Below are 21,268 nucleotides of genomic sequence, written 5' to 3'. Positions count from 1 at the left end.
GGGATGAGAGCCTGCAAAGAGGGAGGCCTGGGTGACTGCGTGAGACACACGTTGATGGGTGCAGAGAAGGGGCGTGGCTGTTAGAAGGGAGTCTGGAGCCAGGAAGGTTTTGCTTTGTTTTTAAAAGATGGAGAACACCACTGCGTGTTTAGCATTGCAGGGACTGATCCCAGGGACAGAGATGCCACTGCCAAGTAAGAGCTTAGACTGTGTGGAAGAGGGTGACCTTGTGCCCCTTGGAAGCAAGGGCCTGGACCGACCATTCATCGTAGGGACAGGAGGGAGGAGAAATGGGAGAGGTGAGAGACGGCATGGTGTTTTAGGGAGGAGGAAGTTCTCTTTGGATGGCTTCTGTTTACTCAGTGAACAGTGGAGAGGGAGGAAAGAAGAGGAGGGGCAGGACAGTCCTCTAGCAAGGCAAGGAAGTCACTGGAGGAGTGCAGCCAGAGTGCCACTGAGGTGCAGGGGCAGGGATTTAGAGTCAGGCCTGCTGCACTGTGGAGAAGTTTCTCCAGTTAAATTCAAATGAAAACTTTTTTATGTTCAAATTTATTCTCACAGGGCACAGTGGCACACGTCTGTAATCCCAGCGACTCGGGAGGCTAAGGTAGTGTGAGGATGGCCTTAGGCCTGAGCCAAACCCACTCCATTTAAAAAACTCCAGTTTGAAACCTGCAGTCTCACCAGGCACACCTAACGGAGCCCTCCAGTATGGCCCTCAGACACAAACAAGTCACTTCCCCCTACCCTGAGAAACTCAGGGTGAAGCCTGTCCTCATCTGGTAAGAGGGAAAGGCAAAAAGATCAGGGTGGGACCCTCAGTTAGATGTTTTAACCCCAGGGTAAAGGATGTCACTGAGAAATCCAGTGGTAGCTGATAAGGATTGAAAGGGGGGTTAAAAGCTCCCAAATTTAGTATAAATAATAGAGCAAATGAACAGATATGCAACCAACCAACAATGATGCACCCAAGCTGGAGGGCCTGATGAAGATCTGACTGAGATTCCATCCTTTATCATCCTTTGTCTGATCATCTTGACCTTGGTGAGAACTGCACTTCTCCCTGTGACCAGCCGTCAGCTCCATCCCAGGAGAAGCCTGCCTGGGTTCCTGACCTGATCACTGTGCTCTAAGCCTGCATCTGCTGGACTTCAAGCCTAAGGCTTGAGACTTCTGCTCTGACACTTGAACTTAGCGTGCAGAGGGAATGTCTGGCATTAGCCTGTCATGATTAGGTGTGTTTGCAGTGCTTAGAATTAATCTAGAATTGTTTGCTGTGGCTTGATAATGTCTATTGCACTGCTTGGCATTAAGGATTGTCATTTTCTTGGTTAAGAACCTATAGAGTGAAATTGTATTTAGTGATGTGAGTGAGTAAAGTATTGAAAAAGACAGAAGCTTTATTCTTTATTTCTCCCCCTCCACTGCACCTTTTACCATTGTAACCGGCAGGAGGATTGTGAGTTCAAACTCAGCCTCAGCAAGTTAGCAAGGCCCTAAGCAACTCAGCAAGATCCTTTCTCTAATAAAATATTTAAAAGGGCTAGGGATGTGGTGGGTTGGTGGTTAAGTGTTTCTGGGTTCAATCCCTTGTTAAAAAAAAAAAAAAAATTCTTAACTCCAGTTTCACAGGTTGTTCCTTTCTGGAGGGAATTTTGGACAGATGGGGACTCTCTTATATGAGGGTAAACTGGTCAGTCCTTCTTATATTTATCTGTTCAGATGATAGATATTGAGGCTTAAAATGGTTTAATTTTTAAACCAGTAATTTGAATTACACCTGATGTAACCAGAAGATTGAATTATATGCACATGAATTCTTGTTGTGGTATTTGTAAAACTGAAATGGCTTCTGTATTTATTATAAGAACTTAGACTCTGGGAATCATATTATTCCTTCAGCTATAGTATTTGCAAGACTGGCCACAATCTCTGTATTGAGTTATAAGGACAGAGACGCCAGGAATTATATTACTTATTCAGTTACAGGGAAACAGAGAACATGAATACTCCAAGAATGGAATATTATATGTCCTTTAAATATCATTTTTTAAATTAGAATTTTTTTTTTTTAAATTAGAATTTGATATTGAGAATTTTTCACAGTATAACATTAAGGGGAAAATCCATTGCCACCATCCCAGCAGACGCCACCGGCTCATCTCCCACTGGAAATATCTTGGGCTTCTTACCAAGGCTCCCCGCATCCTGTCTCCTCTCCCCCTGAGCCATCCTGTTCTGTTCACATCTGTACCAATGGGATGTTTATGAAACATCTCTAAAATGTGACCTCGCCGCTTCTCAGCTGTGTAAGCCTCACGTGGTCTGCCATGTCTTGACCTCCGATTCTGTGTGACCCTCCCCTCCCCAACTCTTGACTTCCTTGATCCAATGTTCCTGGTCTACTGCCTGAGCCCATGCACACCCTGCTCCTCCTGCTCCTCTGGCTGTCCACTCCTCCCCTCTCACTCACCCTTCCGGCCTCAGTTCACTGTCCCTGCCTCAGGGAAACCTTCCCTGACTTATGTCCAGAATCATGTTGGTCACAAGGGACAAGCCAAACTGCTTCAGGTAACCAAAAAAAGTTCAGTGTCAGCTTCAGGCATGATGCAGGCCTCAAGACTTATTGTGAAGGACTTGTTTATTTCTCTGCCCAAGGCCCAGTATCCTTGATGTTGGCTCCAGAGAAAAGTTCATCCTCCATGGTGCTAAAATACCTGAAGAAGCTCCAGTTTCTTTTTTCACATTCAAACCTACTAGGAAGAATGGAGGTACTTCTCCAAGACAGTTCTAAAAATATACCCAGATTTGTTCTTCCTGGTTTGAGTTACTTGATTCTGGGCAACCTATTTTAGAACCCATCATTCTTGTTATTGGAAAGCAAAATATTGATTGGCCAATACTGAGTCATGTGCCACCTGGAAATTTATAAGTTCATGTGTGGTTAGGTCCTGAACTCCAAGCCAAGAGTTACAGGAAACTGGGGAAAGGGACCTTGAAGAAGCAAATGACAAATGTCTGCTAGGAATGATTTATTATATGTTTACACAGCATCTAATCTTTTCCTTTTTAGCATTTGTGGTCATTACACATTTTTTTTGTATATTATTATTTGTTTAAAATTTGTCTTCCTCATAACACTGACACCCACTTTGAGAGACACTATATCTCCTTTCTTTACTGTTCTATGGCAATGCCCAGAATGGATCTCAGCACAGAGTGGACACAATAAATATCTGTTTGATAACTATGTTACTAAAAAAATAAATAAAACACTTGGATGCAAAACATTTCATATGGTAGTGGTCTCAGTCTATTTGTACTGCTATAACAAACTACCTGAGATCAGGTACTTTATAAAGAATGGAAGTTTATTTCTTATAGTTCTGGAAGCTGGAAGTCCACCATTGATCATGGCACCAGGAATTTTGGTGGCTGGGAAAAGCCCATCCTTTGTTCCAAGGTGGGGCTTTGACTGTCTCTGGAGGGAACAGACATTATGTCCTCAAATAGCAGACAGGACTAAACTGGTTCCCTCTAGCCCTTTTATTTTTTATTTATTTATTTTTAAAATATTTTTTTTTAGTTGTAGATGGACATACAATATGTTTATTTATTTTCATGTGGTGCTAAGGATTGAACCCAGTGCTTCACACACGCTAGGCATGCGCTTTACCACTGAGCTACAACCCCAGCCCCCTCTAGCCTTTTTACAAGGCACTAATTCATCCAGAGAACAGAACCCTCATGTATGAATTACAGCCTCAAAGACCCCACCTCTGAAAACTCCCAAAGGGGGGTTAAGTTTCAATATAAATTTTGGGGGAGGGGACACATTTAAATCCATTCAAATTCCAATTTTTCTTTTAAAAATGAAATCTTTCTCTCTTTTATTCTCTCTCTAGAGAACATGAATCCAAAAGGAAATATACCAAATACAATAGTGGTTGTATTTAGACGGTGAAGTTAAGAGTGAGGTTTAAACTGATGTTTTTCTGTATTTTCCAGATCCACAATGGGCCTATATTATTTTTTAGTTGAAAAGTTCTTTGAAATAATCTCTAGAAATATATTGGGTAGGGTCCTTCCATCTGGAGTAAAAATGCCCCGTTTTGAAAGGTAAAGGAGTTTCTAAAGAACAGAAGGCCTCCTGCTACAGGTTTCACTGGGACCAGTGAATTCCTGGTCACATCAGAAGGCATTCCTGGAGAAGTCAGGACTTGAGACATTAACAGGAGGGTCCTGAAGAAGAGCAGAGCAGGTGTCAATCAAGTATGTGTGTTGCCATGAAGCTGACTTTCAAAATGGTCTTTCTTTGTCTTTTATTGTTTTAAACTAATAGCTTGATCTCCCTCTGTTTCTAAAGAGTTAGAATTTTGGTTAGAACACTATTAGCCTTTTCCTTTATTACCATGTCTGTAATTTGCTGTTCTCCTCTACTGTGGACTCAGGGGTGGTCTTTGCTACCTTGTCTCTATACCTTCTGTTAATGTGTTTATGGAATGATCTGAGCAGGGAAACTCCTAAATGAAGCTGACCAAATGCCAGGGCACTGCACTGTGAGTACATCATACCCACCTAATCACAGGACCCTGCTCAGAAACAGCAGCAGTTGCGACACACCATGATGTGTACTGGCTTCTGGTAGTCCAGTAGGTTCTGAATCTCAAAGCTCCTTAGGGATCTGACAGGGCACTCCTCTCTGCACTGGAACATCCTGAGCTACCGGGCCTCCTTTGGGCCATCCCTGAGGTTGGTCTGCATGTTAGTGGACCTGATATGGAGGCAAGAGCTCCAAAAGGAGAGAAGATGGGATAGGGAGGGCAAACTAAAATATGCAAGTAATTCTGCTGAGAATGCAGGCATCCAAATGCACACTACTTAACTCCCCCTGCTGTGTCCTGAGTGGGTCTAAGGGGGCGGGCTCCTGGGGGAACCAGCTTGGGTAGAAGTTCTTTGATTTCAGGCCTATCTCTGCCTCTTATCAGCTGTCTGAGCTAGCTCTGGCCTCTCCACCTCTGAGCCTCAGGCTGTCATCTGTACAAGGAGTACAGTACCTCTTTTCTTAGGGCTTTTCTTGATGGCAGATAAGATAATTTAAGTTATGTGAAGTGTCCAGCCCACTGTAGGTCTCTCTCTTAGAATGGCTTTGGGTGTGGTGTGAGAATGTGGAGGGAAGAATGCTAAACCAGGGGAGTGTCTTCTACCCGTTTTAGCAAGGTCAAGAGGGAAGACAAAGGATGCTAATAGCTCCTTCTCTAATCTCACCCTCTCCAACATGGGCCAAATGGTAAAGAAATTTCTCCTGCTTTAAGTTTGGTACCAGGGATTGTTGAACCCAGGACTCTTAATCAATGAGCCACATGCCCAGCCCCTTTTTTTTTTTTTTTCATTTTGACACAGGGTCTCACTAAGTTGCTGAGACTGACTTTGAACTTGCCATCCTCCTGCTTCAGCTTCCCAAGTCGCTGGGATGCTGGGATTACAGTGTGTGCTACCATGCCTGGTGGGTTTAAGTTTAGGCTGAACAGTCATGGCAAGAACACTGAGCTCTCTTGAGCTTTAAAACTCCTCTTTTATAATCCCATCTCTTTCCCATGAGCAGTAGAACCCTCCAAAAAGAAGGCTCTGATGTTTTTCATAGGCTCTTCAAGGTGAGTGGCAGAGCTGGGCCCTGTGCTGAAGGTCGGGGAAAGCAGAGAGGCACAGAAGTTAGACTAGCTAGGTAAAGGCCTGGGGAGCATGAGGAATTGGAAAGTACCTCTGAGAAGAAGTTTCCTCCTCTCTTACCAGGTAAAACCATCCCATAGCCTGGGATTTAACTGCTGTTAAACAATCCTCTTCCAATGCCCTTACAGGTGCTACCACCCCAGGCTGGAAAGGGTTGTCAGGGTGTACAGAAAGTGCCAATCAGGCATCTGGAGTAGGCTCTCTGGGGGGCCTGTTTCTCTCCTGGGTGTGTTTAACACAGTTGTTTCATCTTCTGTAGAGGAAATCCATTGCTCAAGGCTGCTGCCCACTAATCACATCTTCTGCCATTAACTCTGGCCACAAAGATTTCTTTGAGTACCCCCTACCCCCCCCCACACACACACACCCAGAAGGACAGCCCCGTGGTTTTTGTTGTTGTTGTTTGTTTTTGTCGTTTTCTTCTTCCTCAGAGAACTGCCTTCTGTGTCCTGGTCTTGTATCATCTCCTCAAGTGGGCAGCCTTTGCCTTCCCCAACTGCCCAGCTAAATTACTGTGACTTCCTTGTACCTAGCCCAGCAACAGTATCTTAACACTCATTTTACTTTGTCATACTTTATTCACGTATTTATTATGTGTTGTCCCACAAGAGACCAAGCTCCAGGAGGAGTACTATCTGCTGTGCGCTCCCAGCTGAATCCCCGGGGTGCTCCTCCTAGGCCTGCCACCTGCACCTAGTACATGCGCATGAATACAGGGCTCCTCACTAATGTGTAAGCAGAAGGACCTCTCTCTTGCCTCCAGGCCACCTGAGCCGGGTCCACAGCTGTGGAAAGTACTGAATAGATAACTGAGAAGGGCTTCCACAGGTTTGGAGGTCCAGAAATCACACATGGTTCTTAACCTTTTTAGGGTCGCATATTTCTTTAGGAATTTGAGTAAAACACACACACACACACACACACACACACACACACACACACACCCCTCTTTTTCCCCCAAAGAACATAAATAAGCTCTGCTTACAACCCGTGGACGAGGAGATTCCTGAGGTCCCAGATAAAAATCCTAGAGTTAAGAAAAATAAAGAAGTGGAAAGAAATTAGAAAACCAAACTTCAACACCGCAACAGAGAACTTTTTAAAGGGGACCTGCTTGAAATGGTCTTGTTCCAAGGAACAAGTTCTTGGATTGCAAGTTTATGCTAAAAAATAACATGGGAATGGGGGTGGGGCGGGGGTTAACAATCGCTTCTTCTCCTGGATCTGCCAACCGTTCCCTTCCTACATGTTGTAGAACAAGACGATCTCGCACACCTTCCGCAGGTGTATCGGAAAACAGTTTTGCCGGGTCGGATAAACACCTGCCCAGTGTACCGAGGGCACTTTTGCCCGGCAGTCAAGAAAGCAGATCCCCCAGCCTGGAGCTCCTGGCACAGGGAGCTACAGGTGGGATTATGCGCGCTCGCGGCCCTGGCGTCTCGGGGCTGAGGACTCTCGGCGGTAACTGGGGCGCGCGCAGGTGCATTTGCACCTGCTGCGGTCGGCGCGGCGCGGGGCGGGGAAAGTTGTGACGGGGGCGGGGCAAGAGAAAGGGAAAGTGGAGAGGAGGGGGAGGCAGAAACCAAGGAGAGAAAAAGGAGGAGCGCGAAGAGAAGGAAGGGGAAGAGGAAGAGGAGAGAGGGATGGGGGAGGAGACGACGAGGAAGAAGAATGGGAGGAGCGGGAGGGGAGGAGGGCTGCCGCGCGGGGAGGAGTCTGCAAACTTTCTGTTCAAGGGCATTGTGGGAAGCAGCCATGGTCTGAGGAGGGCGCCTCACCTGTCAGCCGCGCGGGCTCCTGCGCTCGGCTCCGGCCCTCGGGTCCTTCGCGCTCGGTGCTTTCGGGACAGGGGCGGTGGCGGCCGGGTCACCATGGTGAGTGCCAGTGCGCCGCGCTGCGGCGCTGACCCTGGGGCGTGCGCGCTCCCGGGAGGCACCTGCGGCTCCAGGGCCCGGCGAGCGTCTTTCGAAAGGGGGTGGGGGCCCAGCAGAGTCAGGGTCTCCTAGCAGCAGGAGCCTCGGCACTACTGTCCCGGGCAATGAGGACGCGCCTGGGACCCCTGCCCATGATCCCCGCTGCAGCCGCGCTCCGCAGCTTCATTCATTGGATTCACTTTTGCGAGCGCTTAGTGTAAGCCGGCACCGTGCCAAGCGCTGGGGATGTCGCGGGGGACCAGGTGGATCTCCGGCTTTCAGGGAGCTTATTTTCTAGGAGGGGGATACGAAGGGAAGGAGCCGTGTAATAAACAAGCAAAATAAAGATAACTTCCGAGACTAAGGAGTGCCCAGAAGTCGCGAGCACTACCGGGTGGAGACGCAACTTTTGATTCGGCAAAGTCGTCTTGGAGGAGGTGGTGACATTTGGGCCTCTGAGGTCCTGGAGGGGCGCTGCAGGTAGAATGATTCGCGACCTCAATCCTCGCTTGTTGCAGAAGTGGGCAGGGCCAGAAGAGGCGGGTCTTTATAAACCAAAGTTAAGTTTTGGCTTTTGTTCCAACTGAGTAGGGAAACTTTGGGAGCATGTTAGCAAGAAAAGTGATCTTATTCACTTTATGCTTGTATCTTTGGGGCCATTGGTGAAGAATGGACGTGTGTGTGTGTGTGTGTGTGTGTGTGTGTGTGTGTTGGGGAGAGGCAACGTGGAAGCCAGGAAAGTGGTACAGTGCTATGAGGGTTACGGTGTCCTGCACTTTATGGAGAAGTAACTAGAGCTTCTCTTGCTCCTGCCTTCTGTTAGGGACAGCATGTTGAGAGTGCAGGGGTCTGAACTGAGAAGTCCCACTTCCCCAAGTGAACTCACTTCCCAAATCTGTGGAAGAGAATTCACCTGCAGGCCCGCTGTGGTCTCAACTGGCCCATTATAGGTAGGAGTAGATGGCCATGGTGTTAAGCAAGTTGATTGATAGGGAGAGCCATGGAGTGCTGAGCATCCACGGAAAGATTAGATGCTTGTTCCTAGGGGAGGCTTGGTAGCACACACTGAAGGCACCGGTTTTGCATGTTGGGGGTTCCTTGTAAGTACAACATGATATAAAAAGGAGACTGTAAATAATGAAACAGCTGTCTTGGCTTGCTCAAGTTTCCAAGGAACAAGGTAACTGTGAGCCCAGCTCATTTGCCTAATGGAGGGTGGAATCAGGCCCTGAGTTTCTGAGTCCTTAAATATGGTTTCCATCCTGTAGGTTGGAACAGGTCTGTGAGGAAATGACCCCCAAATTCTAGACAACACTTGGTGTGAGTTTTACTTTTTCTATCTGGTGTCATATGATGAGTTGATCAAAAATATGGGAAGTTTCTCCATCTTTTCTACCAGGCCTTCCCAATGGAAAACACTGTTATTGAGCACCAAGCGGAATGTCCAGCCCCTTACATATAGGGTCTCATTGCATCCTGGTAGTGACCAAATGAGGCTCTGCAGTTACCTGCTCTGAGCTGTTCTTGTAGTGTGACCTTACACAATTCTTTGATCTCTCTCTCTCTCTCTCTCTGTGTTTGTTCCTTTGTGCAATGGGGATAACAGTTGCTTCTAACTGATAAGGTAGGGGTACTAAAATGTGGCCTGGGAACCCCTAGAAGTGCCCAAGACTTTTTTTGGAGGTCTGCAAACTCAAAGCCATTTTATAATAATATTAAGATGTTAATTTGACTTTTAATTTTCATTCTTCCAAGACTGCAAATGAAGTTTCAAGCCTATGTGATCTGAAATAGTACAAAAAATTAAAAACAGAGGCAGATAGGAGAGTCCTACTGTCTTTCTTAGGGCAGGCATTAGGGAGCCTTACAGAAATGAAACAAAAATGTCATTCTTTTCACAAGTTTCTTTTTTTTCTTTTTATTTTTTTACTTTGGAATTTTTAAATAAATTTTTTAAAAAATATTTTTTAGGGCTGGGGATGTGGCTCAAGCGGTAGCACCCTCGCCTGGCATGCGTGTGGCCCGGGTTCGATCCTCAGCACCACATACCAACAAAGATGTTGTGTCCGCCGAGAACGAAAAAATAAATAAATAAATAAACCTCTCTCTGTCTTTCTCTCTCTCTCTCTAAAAAAAAAAAATTTTTTTTAGTTGTCAGTGGACCTTTATTTTACTTATTTTTAGTGCTGAGAATTGAACCCAGTGCCTCACACGTGCTCAGCAAGTGCTCTGCCACTGCGCCACAACCCCAGCTCCTGGAAAATATTTTTATTGGCTATAAAAATGTTATTTATTTAACATATAATATGTTTATTTTTATTTTTTAAAATATTTTTTAGGTGTACTTGGACACAATACCTTTATTTTATTTATTTTTATGTGGTGCTGAGGATCGAACCCAGGGCCTCACACATGCTAGATGAGCGATCTGACACTGAGCCACAACCCCAGCCCCTATTATTATTTTTAAATGAATTAATAAATACCTAATTTTTTCTATCTTAATTTCTAATATAGTAAATAGCAATGGATATAACCTACACACACAGAACCATCTTTGAGGTTCTCAGTTTTTAAGAGTATCCAAGACATTTCATAATTATTGTCATGGATCTGGTACAGGAACTATGAGTAGATGCTGGTGAAAGGACGTGGAGCAGCTTTGCCCATTCTAAGTGCTTGGAGCCACTAACTCTCATGTCATTACTGTCATGGGTGGGAAAGAATCCTTCCCTAGTGCTCAGCCCTCTTTATTGACGGCCAGTTTGTGACCCCCTCTGTCTCCCTGCTTGGCTCCTATTTCCTGGCTGTTTTGCTAGGAAGCTGGAAGATGGTTACAGCAGGCCACCTTGTACTTGTACACGAAGCAGTTCTTGATTCCATGTACCAGCAACCCTGGTTTCATATCTCCTGTAGTTGGGACACAGTACTGTTTGCATCTGGATCATAGAGTTTAAATCAACTGTGGACTTTATCTTGCTTTTGTTTTAGAAATCTCTACCTTGGAAAAGGATGTTAGGCCTCTTGGGCTTCAGGAATCCCTGGGGCTCTCAGCCCAGTGTGCTTAAATCTTACTGATAAGAATTTTACTATTGAATGGTCAACAATGTTGATGGATGGAGGAGGATTTTCCTTTAAGAAGATAGCTATGGAGAATGATAGAGTGGTGATTGAAAGGCTTTGGAGACACCTTTAGTAAAAATGCAAGTGGACTTTGATTTATGCTGTGCACATACTTCTGAAAAGTTGAGGTGATTTTTTTCAGCTTCCTGATGAGCATAGCAGGGGATTCACCCACTGAAAGAAACCCCAAAGGTGACCCCTTTGGAAATACACAAAATCATCTTTTTTTGTGTGTTGCAAATCCAGTTCTCAGAATGTGTGAGAAAGACTTGTAATAAAATATTTGAGTATTTTTAGATTTTAAATTTGACTTGAAAGAAAGAGAACTTTCCAACTGAACTGGGCAGCCATCTCTTTACCAGAATTTATATTTCTAGTACAGTAAATTACAATGGATATAACACACACTTCTTCCAAATCAGATTTAAAAAACCTTTGCCCTGCTAGTTGTAATCTCATTGTGTATACACAACTAGGAAAGGTTCAAGGGAGTTGCAGAGGGTGAGGGAGGAGACCCTGCCACCCCCCCCCCCCCCAGTAAATCAACTTCTTTGATGCTTAAATGAATTGTATTAAGTATGTAGTTATTTTGGCAGTTTAAATTCCAGTTTGAGGGTGAAGGAATCCATTAGAGTCATGCATGATGTCCTCCTGGGAGACTTGGACTGGGCTGCTGGCCAACAGTTAGGGTGGGGTAGAGGGCTTGGGAGTCGGGGAGAGAAATGACCTTTGTGGGTTTGGTTGTGCTGGGGGTTTCCCACACCAGGCCCTACCCACAGGTCTCCCAGCCCCATCAGACTTGAATGGACTCCTGGTCAGGACTGTTACTTCTGAGTTCCCATGGTGCCCATTCTTTGGTGTGGGGGGTGGGGGGGAATATTGTCCACTGCTTCCATTCCTGTGCCGTGGCCTCCCCACAACAGCTGGCAGGAGACAGTTAGTGCTAGTGCACTGAATACTGCACTGAATCATCAATGCCTGTTTTGGGGGGGTCCCATGAAGTTTTTCATTATGGTTTAAAACATAATTGGTAATCCCTCCGCCCCCACACAAAACTCCTTTAAGAATCCCCCAAGGTAAGCACTTCTTGACATGAATCATTTCTTCAATTTTATTTTCCTATTACTTCAACCACAATTCCTTCCAGAGACCAGAGATTTCACTATATCTTCCCCGGGGCCAGTTCTTACGTCTCTCATAGAATCTTTCTTTCTGGAATATCTTGTTCTGTGATACCTTTTCCAGGTGGAGTTCTCAGTTTTTCCTTAAGTATACCAGCCACTGACCCAGAAAAATCTTCCTTTGATGCCCCTGATCCCGTGATGTCAAAGAATGTACACAGATAATGTCTCTAAAATTCTCTCTAGCCAGCACCCCAACTCTCTAGAGAAATGTATGTCTTGGGGGGCTGCTAGAATTCAGTGTCAACAGTCACCGAGTACCACTGATTATTCAAGTTAGAAATTGAATGTCCTTGACCACTATGAGGAAGCTGGCCTTTGAAAAATCTCCGTCAAAGTTTGTGAACTTGCTGACAGGTGGAGCTGGGGTCTGACCCCTGCTCTCTCCAAATAGTTTCTGAAAATAGCCTGGGGGAAAATAAAATGATCACTCATTATTCTTCCAGTGTGATGAGGCATGGACCTGAAGTACATTCAGTCAAGAATAAGGACATTAGTGTTCTATAGTTCACTGACCTTGTTGCATCTTCTCCACCTGGATTTCTGCACTGGTAAGATGATTGTACACATGGAAGTTCAGTAGCCACTTACATGCTGAAAGAGTCTTCCTCCTACCCTGGGTATATCAAAGAGGAGGAACTAAGATCATGATGTGAAAACTGGACTGCCTGTTCCCTTTATGTGCTCATCCTCATAGAAGGGGGATGTCAAGGGATAAACCGGAGTTATCCTTGGAGCATTGGCTAGATTTGAAAGAAAATATCTGTATGTTAAAACACAAGTATATTTGGGTTCATGATGCAAAATTCACACACATGCTTTAAAGACCTAAGATGCAGCTTGCTTACAGGTGGCTTCTCAAGTCACCTTACAGGTCTCTTGAGCCTACCTGCCTTTTCTGCTGTTATTTGGATAGAAACATTTATAAGACAGTTCTAAGGCAAGGGAAAGCAACCTTCCCAGGAAACGGCCAGTTGGTAATTTTTTAGGCTTTGCAGGTCTTACACACTGTCACCACTACTCAACTCTTCTACTGCAGAATGAAGCAGTCACGGACAAGATGCAATGGGGAAGGCTGGGTTTTAACAAAACTTTATGTACAACAGGTGGAGGGCCAGATTTGGCCTCTAGGTTGGTCCATATTCTAGGCAACTTTTACTAATTTGTTTATTTGTATATTGCACAAATTGGGTTCCTGTCCCATGACAGGCAGGACTGGCTTCATTATTTGCAGTGCCCAGTATAAAATGAAAACATAAAGTTTATGAGGGAAAAAAAAGTTTATGGGAATTTCAAGACAATGGCACTGGAGCATTAAACCAAGTGCCAGGTCCTTCTGAATGCAGGGTTCTGGGCAATGCTCCTGTGTCCACAGAACCCAGCCAGAGTCGAGGCCTCAGAGATGGCCCTGAAGAAGCCAAAGCACCCCGCCCTCCTGGAGCTCACATTCTTGGTGGGAGGTCCTGTGAGCTCTGTGAACATTTTAGATCACTCACACCGAAGAACTTACTCTCGAGCATTGTTTGCTCAGAGTGTTGTCTTGCTCTCACTCCATGGAGATTGCAGATGTTTCTGAGGCAAGTGGGGTGGAGAATGGGGTGGCTTTGGTGGTTACTTAAGGCCCCTGTCCCCCTTCTGGCTCAAAAAAGTGAGGCCATTCTTCCCGCTGGCTCACCTGGCCCTTGTCCACTTCCTGAGCCAGCTGTGACTGGGAAGTACTCAGAGGCTATACCTCTGTCCTGGTTTCAGATTGGCAGCTCTGCTGGAGGCCTTGCCACATCAGGACCCTGTGGGGTGCACCCTGGGTGAGGGTATCAAGGCCTCTCCAGCCCCTCATCCAGGTGTGATACCATTTGTCACTTAAGATTCTGTACATTATTTATCTTCTGGTATAAAATAAAGAGATGAAAACTTCCAGAATGATATTCAAGAAGGCAATTCTTTCTGGGAAGAGGTCTAGGTATCTGATGTGTAAAAAGATTCATTTTTAAATTGTGTATTCTTTTCAAAATACTTCACTTTTTTCTATGTACATATGATACACTAAAAAGTACACGAAAAATGATGTGTGTGTGTGTGTGAGTGTTAGAGAGAGAGAGACGGAGAGAGTCAGAGAGAGAGTTGGAACCCAGGGCTTTGTGATGACAGGCAACCTCCCTATCACTGAACCACACCCCAGCCTAAAAAAAATAACTTTTAAAGTAGTGTCATTTATTTTATTTCTCCAGCAAAACAGTTTCATTTTCTCCTGTGCCTTGTAACTTCTGAGGCCTTGGTGTGTCTGGAATTGAGATGGAAACAGAAGTGGCCCTTTGAAAACACAAACACATGATATGCTATCTCATCTTAGACCTAGAGCAATGGGGTTGGCCATCTGTTGACTGAGATCTCTGGTACCATGAGCCAAAATAAACTGTTCCTCTTCTAAGTTATTCTTGTCAGGTATTTTGGCCACAGTGATGCAAAGGCTGACTAAAACAGAAATTTATACTGAGAAGTGGGGTTATTGCTGTGACTAACTGAAACATGTTGTTCAGAAGCCTTTGGAAATGGTTTGGGGGAGGACTTTGGAAAAGTTTAGAGATGCAAGCTGGAAGTCTTTAAAAGGTTGCAAACAGAGCTTAACGGGCAATTATGGTGGGAGCTCAGAAGACCAGAATGTGGCAGAGAAGATGATACTAGTGAGGTTTCAGAGGGAAACAAGGATTCTATTGGGATTTGACCAATAGAGGCCACTCATGTTATATTCCGGAAAGAACTTGGCCACATTTTGCCCAGTTCTGAGACTTTGTGTGAGGCTGAGTTTAAATGTGGTCAGCTAGTTTATCTGGCAGAGGAAATTCCAAGGCAGCACAGCATTCAGTCAGTGGCGTGTATATTGCTGCAGCTTTTTATCATATTTACTATGAAAATTGGGCACAGAGAACAGCTAAAGGATAATAAAGAATTAGTTTGACCTGAAAAGTGCTTGTAGAACTGGGGCCAAGGAAGGTGTACTCTTGACAGAGATGCTGAGTACTTCCACCAAGTGACATGGGAAAGATGGCTGAGGGCATCTCAGGAATTCGCCAAATCAGACCCACTATAGGCTCCAGGGGTCTAAAAGAGAAAATTCCTCAGAGAAGAGATCACTGGAGCACTTTGCTTGCACAAGGGAATCTAGGAAGTTGAGCACCCCAGCTGCTCAGAGACCATGGAGCCAGGATTCCAGGGGCCCAACCACTGCATGAACTGGCAGCAGACCTTGGCTTCCTCCATGTGGTGAGGGCTCTGCAGGATGCTGGAGTTAGCGGGTCAGGGAGGTTTTCACTGAGATTCTAAAGGAAGGCCTCGGAGGCCAGGTATGGGATAGCAGGGTCAGAATGCCTGTGGGCAGCCCCTGGAGGGGCAGTTCATGAAGCTTTGGGGGGAAGCCAAAGCTGAATGGAGACCCAAGGAATTAAGAGATGACATAACGTGGACTGTCTGCTGAGAAAAGCTGCTGGCTGTGGAAGAGCCAGGCTAAAGGAGAGGCCACGTGGGCTGCCATCAGGAGGCAAAAGGGATTGGGCTGCTCAAACCCTTTGGAAAGCACATTGTGTGGCCCCGCGTCCCAGATGCTGTATGAGGAGTAGTTGTGGGGGAGTTCTGAGAGCTGTTTGCCAAACTGGATTTCAACTTGTTTGGTCTCATCTCTTCTTTCTGTGCCCCATGCCTCCCTTTTAGAATGGGAGTGTTTACTCTGTGCCACTGTATATTGGGTATATGTAACCTGCTTATGATTTTTACAGAGGCTAACACCCAAGAATTTGCCTTGAGCCTCCAAGGAGACTTTGGACTTGGACTTTTGGGCAGTGCTGAAACTGTTAAGACATGGGACAATTGGAGATGAACTCAAGGCATTTTTGCATTGTGAGATGGACATGAGCTTTTGGGCGGTCGGGGCAGAATATTATGGTTTGGATATGAGGTGTCCCCTGGAGCACCTGTGTCAATGCAGGACTGTTCAGAGGTAAAATGATTGGATTGTGAGAGCCATAACCTAATAAGCCATCCTACTTTGAATGGACTAACTGGGTGGTAACAGCAGGCAGGTGGAGTATAGCTGGAAGTACTTGGCACCCCAGTACCCCCCAGGAGGGTGTACCTTCCCTGCAGCCCTACCCCCATCCGCTTCCTGACTGCCATAAGGTGAGCAGCTTCCCTGCACCACACCCTTCCACCATGATGTTCTGTCTTACCTTGGGCCCAGAGTAATGGAGTCAGCTGTCTGTGGGCTGAGATCTCTGAAACCATGAGCCCCAAATAGAACTTTTTATCCTCTAAATTGTTCTTGTTGTGTATTTTGATCATAGAAACACAAAATCTGACTGAAACACACACACACACACACACACACAACTATACACACAGGTACCATCTAGCTAGCTACCTGTGTACCCTGCGGACACATCAGGTGTATTTAGACTTCTAGGACTCCTTTGCCATCTACATAAGAATGAAGAATAAAGGGGGAGAAAAAAATAGAAACATGACCCATCTTCCTACTTTGCTCTGAAAAGAGACTTTGGGTAATGAGATAAAATGATATTTCTTTTTGTTTCACAGGACTGATGCATTAAAATGCAGAGAGAGATACTTGTCAGATCACTGGGGTGCTTGGTAGACAATGACTGTGCCTGCAAAATTAAGAAGTCGTGCCCTTAAAAAGTCAGGAAGGACCTGTCAGGCCTGGTAGTAGATTCAGATTATCACGGAGTTAATCTGCTTCCAATTTCAGTGTTTGCTGCTTACCCACTGCCCTTCTCTCTACCCCTCCCAGAAAATCAGTAGAGCCAATTTTTATTAGGGGACTTGAATGAAACTAGTATTTCTTCTAAGATAATATCAGAATTTCATGTGATAGCAGAACATGCTGTCTGAAGAGGAATTTCCCTATGTAGATGTTTTGTTAAGCATTTCCAGAAAAGTAACAGGTGCATAGCTTTTCATGACACCTGTAGCTGTTCACCTGTAAAGGAGGGTGTGGGTGCCATGTGGTGGAAAGGGGAACGCAGTGAGGTAGGCAACCCTACCCCTGAGAGAGAGGGTCTCATTAAGTTGCTTAGGGCCTTGCTAAGTTTCTGAGGCTGGCTGTGAACTTGAGAGCCTCCTGCTTTAGCCTCCTGAGTCACTAGGTTTACAGGAGTATGCCACCAAGCCTGGCTAGGAGCAATCTTCAAGAAGGTCCATAGGCACACCTTACCCTCTGAGAAATGTATTTGAGTAGATGAAAAACCTAGATATAAATTGAAAATATTAGAGTGCTGGGGAAACATAAAGGGTTACAAAAATATCACATTTTTGAAAAAACAGTGTGATTCAAAACTCTGTGTGTAGACCTCCTCTTCTTTTTTGTGTAACACAAATATTTACCTTCAGTTTCTTTACTAAGAAGTCACTTCCTCAAGTCCAAGTTCACTGTGTTTGAGTCCTGTCTTTCAAAATCCATTCGATCTCATTATTTCAATGCTTCAGAGTGCAGATAATCTAGTCTGCATCAACAATCTTTGCATAAAGAGGGCGGGGTGGGGGGGTCCTAGGAGGCTTGGAAACATAATGAGACCACCGTGCCTCTCTAATCCCTGAGCTTTGTTGGTGGTAAACTTGGAAAGGGCATGTGGATACACCATTGCCACCCCATAACACATCATGTTTACAACTGAAGGCTTCTTTGTCAAGGTGGAATATCCCAGGGGGAAAGTTTTTAATGAGTGCTGAGTAGGCTGAAGTAGGAAGAAAATGAAAGTTCTTAATAAACCCTGAAGTGGTCATTACCATGCAATGTTGAGCATAGTAAGCAGGGCATCTTGAATAGAGTTCAAAAAATTTACATTAAGAAACATCAAATACGAATTGCTATGTAATAGGAGTAGGGTCCCAAGATCTTAATATTGTATTCAGTTTCAAAGTCATACTGAAAATTGCCTGGAACGTCTGCCTTCTATTTCCAGCATCTTTTTTCTCCATAAACAATTTGAAATCAAACAAGACTAGTCTGCCTCTCTGGGAGAAAATCCAAGCAGGGCACATTGACTATAGAGAAAAAATGAAACAACTAATAGATATTATTGATATGTTCAAAGCTGATTATTTCTATCTAGAGGAAATGATAAATGGAGAAATACTACATCTGTCCATCTCTGTGTTCTTAACTGGGGTGGTTTTTAGGAAAGAAATGTCCACAGTGTAAGATCTGTCTCTCCATTACAGAGATTCCTTGTAATACTGAGGAGAAATTTCTCACGTGCATTGCAAAGATAGACTAGTATGGGAGTGGAAATTAAGTTTGAGGTGTGTTGTTAAAAATATGTAATTGAAGGGATTCAGCGGACAAGGGAGGCACTCAAGGGAGAGATCTTGGGCTGAGCCTAAAGGGTGAGGTGGCCCTGCCTTTGGCTAAGTGTGTGTGCATGGATGTCAGATATGTGTGTGAGTGGGGAGGGGCTAGTGGGGAGAATGTAGAGAAATGGAGTAGCTATTAAGAAAACCTAAGTCCTGGAGGAGAGCTGGGTGAAGGTCAGCCCCACTAAACTGTTTTCTAATGGATTTGCCCATCTCTGCTTCTTTCCTCTTCCTCTAACCCACCTTCCAGCCCACCATGAAATTCTCTATCCAGTTTTATCAGGGAGTTATTAGTATTTAGTTATCTGGAAAATCTATTTGTAAAATGGATTTTCCAGATAACTAAAAAGAATATCTTTAAAATTTTCTAGAATTAAAAAAATAAACATTCAGCATTTGGGAAAATGGGCTAAAAGTAGCTTGAAGCTTGCCCATGTTCATATGGGGGCTGACTTCGCTCCACTACAGGGGTTTGGGGCTGGCATTGCCTTCTGGGCAGACTGGGTCTGATGCTGCGGACACAGCAGGTGTATTTAGGTGTTGGCGTGTCTGTGTGTACCCGTGCTCCTATGCATTGGTTCCTAAGGCATCTCCCTCCAGCACCTGATGTGCTGGCCCCCTGTTCTCTTCCTCCACCACTTCACTATGGTCTCTGAGAAGGGGAAAATACATATTTTTAATTTACCTATTATTTACATTGACAAATAAAAATGGTTTTTATTTACAAAGTACCACATGTTGTTTTAATATAAGCATGCATTGCAGAATGGCTGAATTAAACTCAGTAACCTATGCATTACCTCACATATTTATCTTTGTGTGTGTGGTAAAAACATTTTAATCTACTCTTCTAGCAGTTTTCAAACATATGTTGTTATTAATTGTAGTCACCCTGCTGTACAATAGATTTCTTTTTTAAAAAATAATTTATTTTAATTAGGTATATATGACAGCAGAATACATTTTACGTAACTGCAGCACAACTTTACATTTCTGGTTATACACGATGTAGCGCATCACACCATATGTGCAGTCATACATGTACCTAGGGTAATGATGTCCATCTCATTACACCATTTTTCCTGCCCTCATGCCCCCTCCCTGCCCTCCCTCCCTCCCCTTTGCCCAATCAAAGTTTCTCCATTTTTCCCATGCCTCCCCCCTCCCTGTTATGGATCAGCATCCACTTATCAGAGAGAACATTCAGCCTTTGGTGTTTGGCTTATTTCGTTTAGCATGATATTCTTCAACTCCATCCATTTACCCACAAATGCCATAAGTTTATTCTCTTTTAATGCTGAGTAATATTTCATTGTATATATGTGTCACAATTTCTTTATTCATCTATTGAAGGGAATCTAATTTGCTTCCACAGTTTAGCTATTGTCAATTGAGGTGCTATGAACATTGATGTGGTTGCGTTACTATAGTATGCTGATTTTTATAGACTGAAGAGTGGGAGAGCTGGGTCAAATGGTGGTTCCCTTCCAAATTTTCTAAGGAATCTCCATACTGCTTTCCAGATTGGTTGTACCAATTTGCAGTCCAAGTGTGCCTTTTCCCCCACATCCTCACCAACATTTATTATTGTCTATATTCTTGATGACTGCCATTATGACTGGCATGAGATGAAATCTTAAAGTAGTTTTGATTTTCTCTAATTACTAGAGATGTTGAACATTTTTTCATGTATTTGTTAATCGAATGTACATCTTCTTCGTAGAAGTGTCTTTTCAGCTCCTTAGCCCATTTATTGATTAGGCATTTTTTTTTCTTGGTGTTAAGTTTTTTGAGTTCTTTATGTATCCTGGAGATTGGTGCTGTACCTGACGTGTGTGTAGCAAAAATTTGCTCCCCAAATGTAGGCTGTATGTTCACCTCATTGATTGTTTGTTTTACTGAGAAGAAGCTTTTTAGTTTGAATCCATCCCATTTATTCATTCTTGATTTTATATCTTGCACTTTAGGAGTCTTGGTTAAGGAAGTTGGGGCCTAATCTGACATGATGAAGATTTGGGCCTACTTTTCCCTCTATTAGTTGCAGGGTCTCTGGACTAATTCCTAGGTCTTTGATCCACTTTGGGTTTTGTGGTTGGTGAGATAAAGGGATTTATTTTCATTTTGCTTCAGATGGATATCCAGTTCTCCCAGCACCATTTGTTGAAGAAGCTATCTTTTTTCCACTGTATGTTTTTGGCACCTTTGTCTAGTATGAGATTTCTTAATCTTACTCCTTGTAACTAAAGTTTTTTTAATCAGTTGACCAATATTTCCTCAATTCTCTCCTCTTCCTCCTAGCCTCTGATAAACACTATTCCACCTTTCTTATTCTATGACTTCATCTTTTTTAGTTTCCACAGATAGATGAGGTCCCCTGGTGTTTGTCTTTCTGTGCTTGGTTTATTTCATTTAACACAACGTCTTCCAGGTACATGTTGCTGCAATGACAGAATCCCCCCCACCCCTTCTCCTTCTCTGGGGACTGAATCCAGGACACTGTACTACTAAGCCCAGCCCCAGCCCTTGTTAAATTTTATTTTGAAATGGCCTCACTAAGTTGCTTCTGAGGCTGGCCTTGAACTTGTGATCCTCCTACCTCAGCTTCCTCAGTAGCTGGGATTACAGGCCTCTGTCGCTGGGCCCAGCTCTCCTTTTCAAATGATTTTTTTGATGATTTTCCAATGTGCATGTACACCATGTTTTCTTTAGACATCCATTGATGGACACTTAGGTGATTTTGTATTTGGGGCATTGTGAAGAACATTGCAGTGGTCATGGGAGTGCAGCGATCTGTTCACCACACCAATTTCCTTTCCTTGGGAAAGGATATATACCCAGTGGTGGGATTGCTGGGTCATACAGTGGTTGTATTTTGAATATTTTTTTTCCATAATGGTTGTGATTATTTATATTCCTACCAATAGTGTATAAGGGATCCTTTTCTTTGAATCTTTGCTA

General features: G+C 44.2%; 1 protein-coding gene across 1 annotated transcript in view; it reads left to right on the top strand.

Annotated features, from left to right (window-relative positions):
- The first annotated feature begins 7,543 nt into the window (after positions 1-7,543).
- The window catches only part of Ap1s3 (adaptor related protein complex 1 subunit sigma 3), a 51,961-nt gene continuing 38,236 nt past the window's right edge, over positions 7,544-21,268 (top strand). Inside the window, exon 1 of the mRNA XM_026390447.2 lies at positions 7,544-7,604. Coding sequence (XP_026246232.2) covers positions 7,602-7,604 — 3 coding nt within the window. The 5' untranslated portion in view covers positions 7,544-7,601. The remainder of the gene's footprint in view (positions 7,605-21,268) is intronic.

Source organism: Urocitellus parryii, chromosome 1 (assembly GCF_045843805.1).
Source record: "Urocitellus parryii isolate mUroPar1 chromosome 1, mUroPar1.hap1, whole genome shotgun sequence".
Taxonomy (NCBI): domain Eukaryota; kingdom Metazoa; phylum Chordata; class Mammalia; order Rodentia; family Sciuridae; genus Urocitellus; species Urocitellus parryii.
The sequence above is the reverse complement of the archived record's forward strand: the minus strand, read 5'-3'. Positions and strand labels throughout refer to the sequence as shown.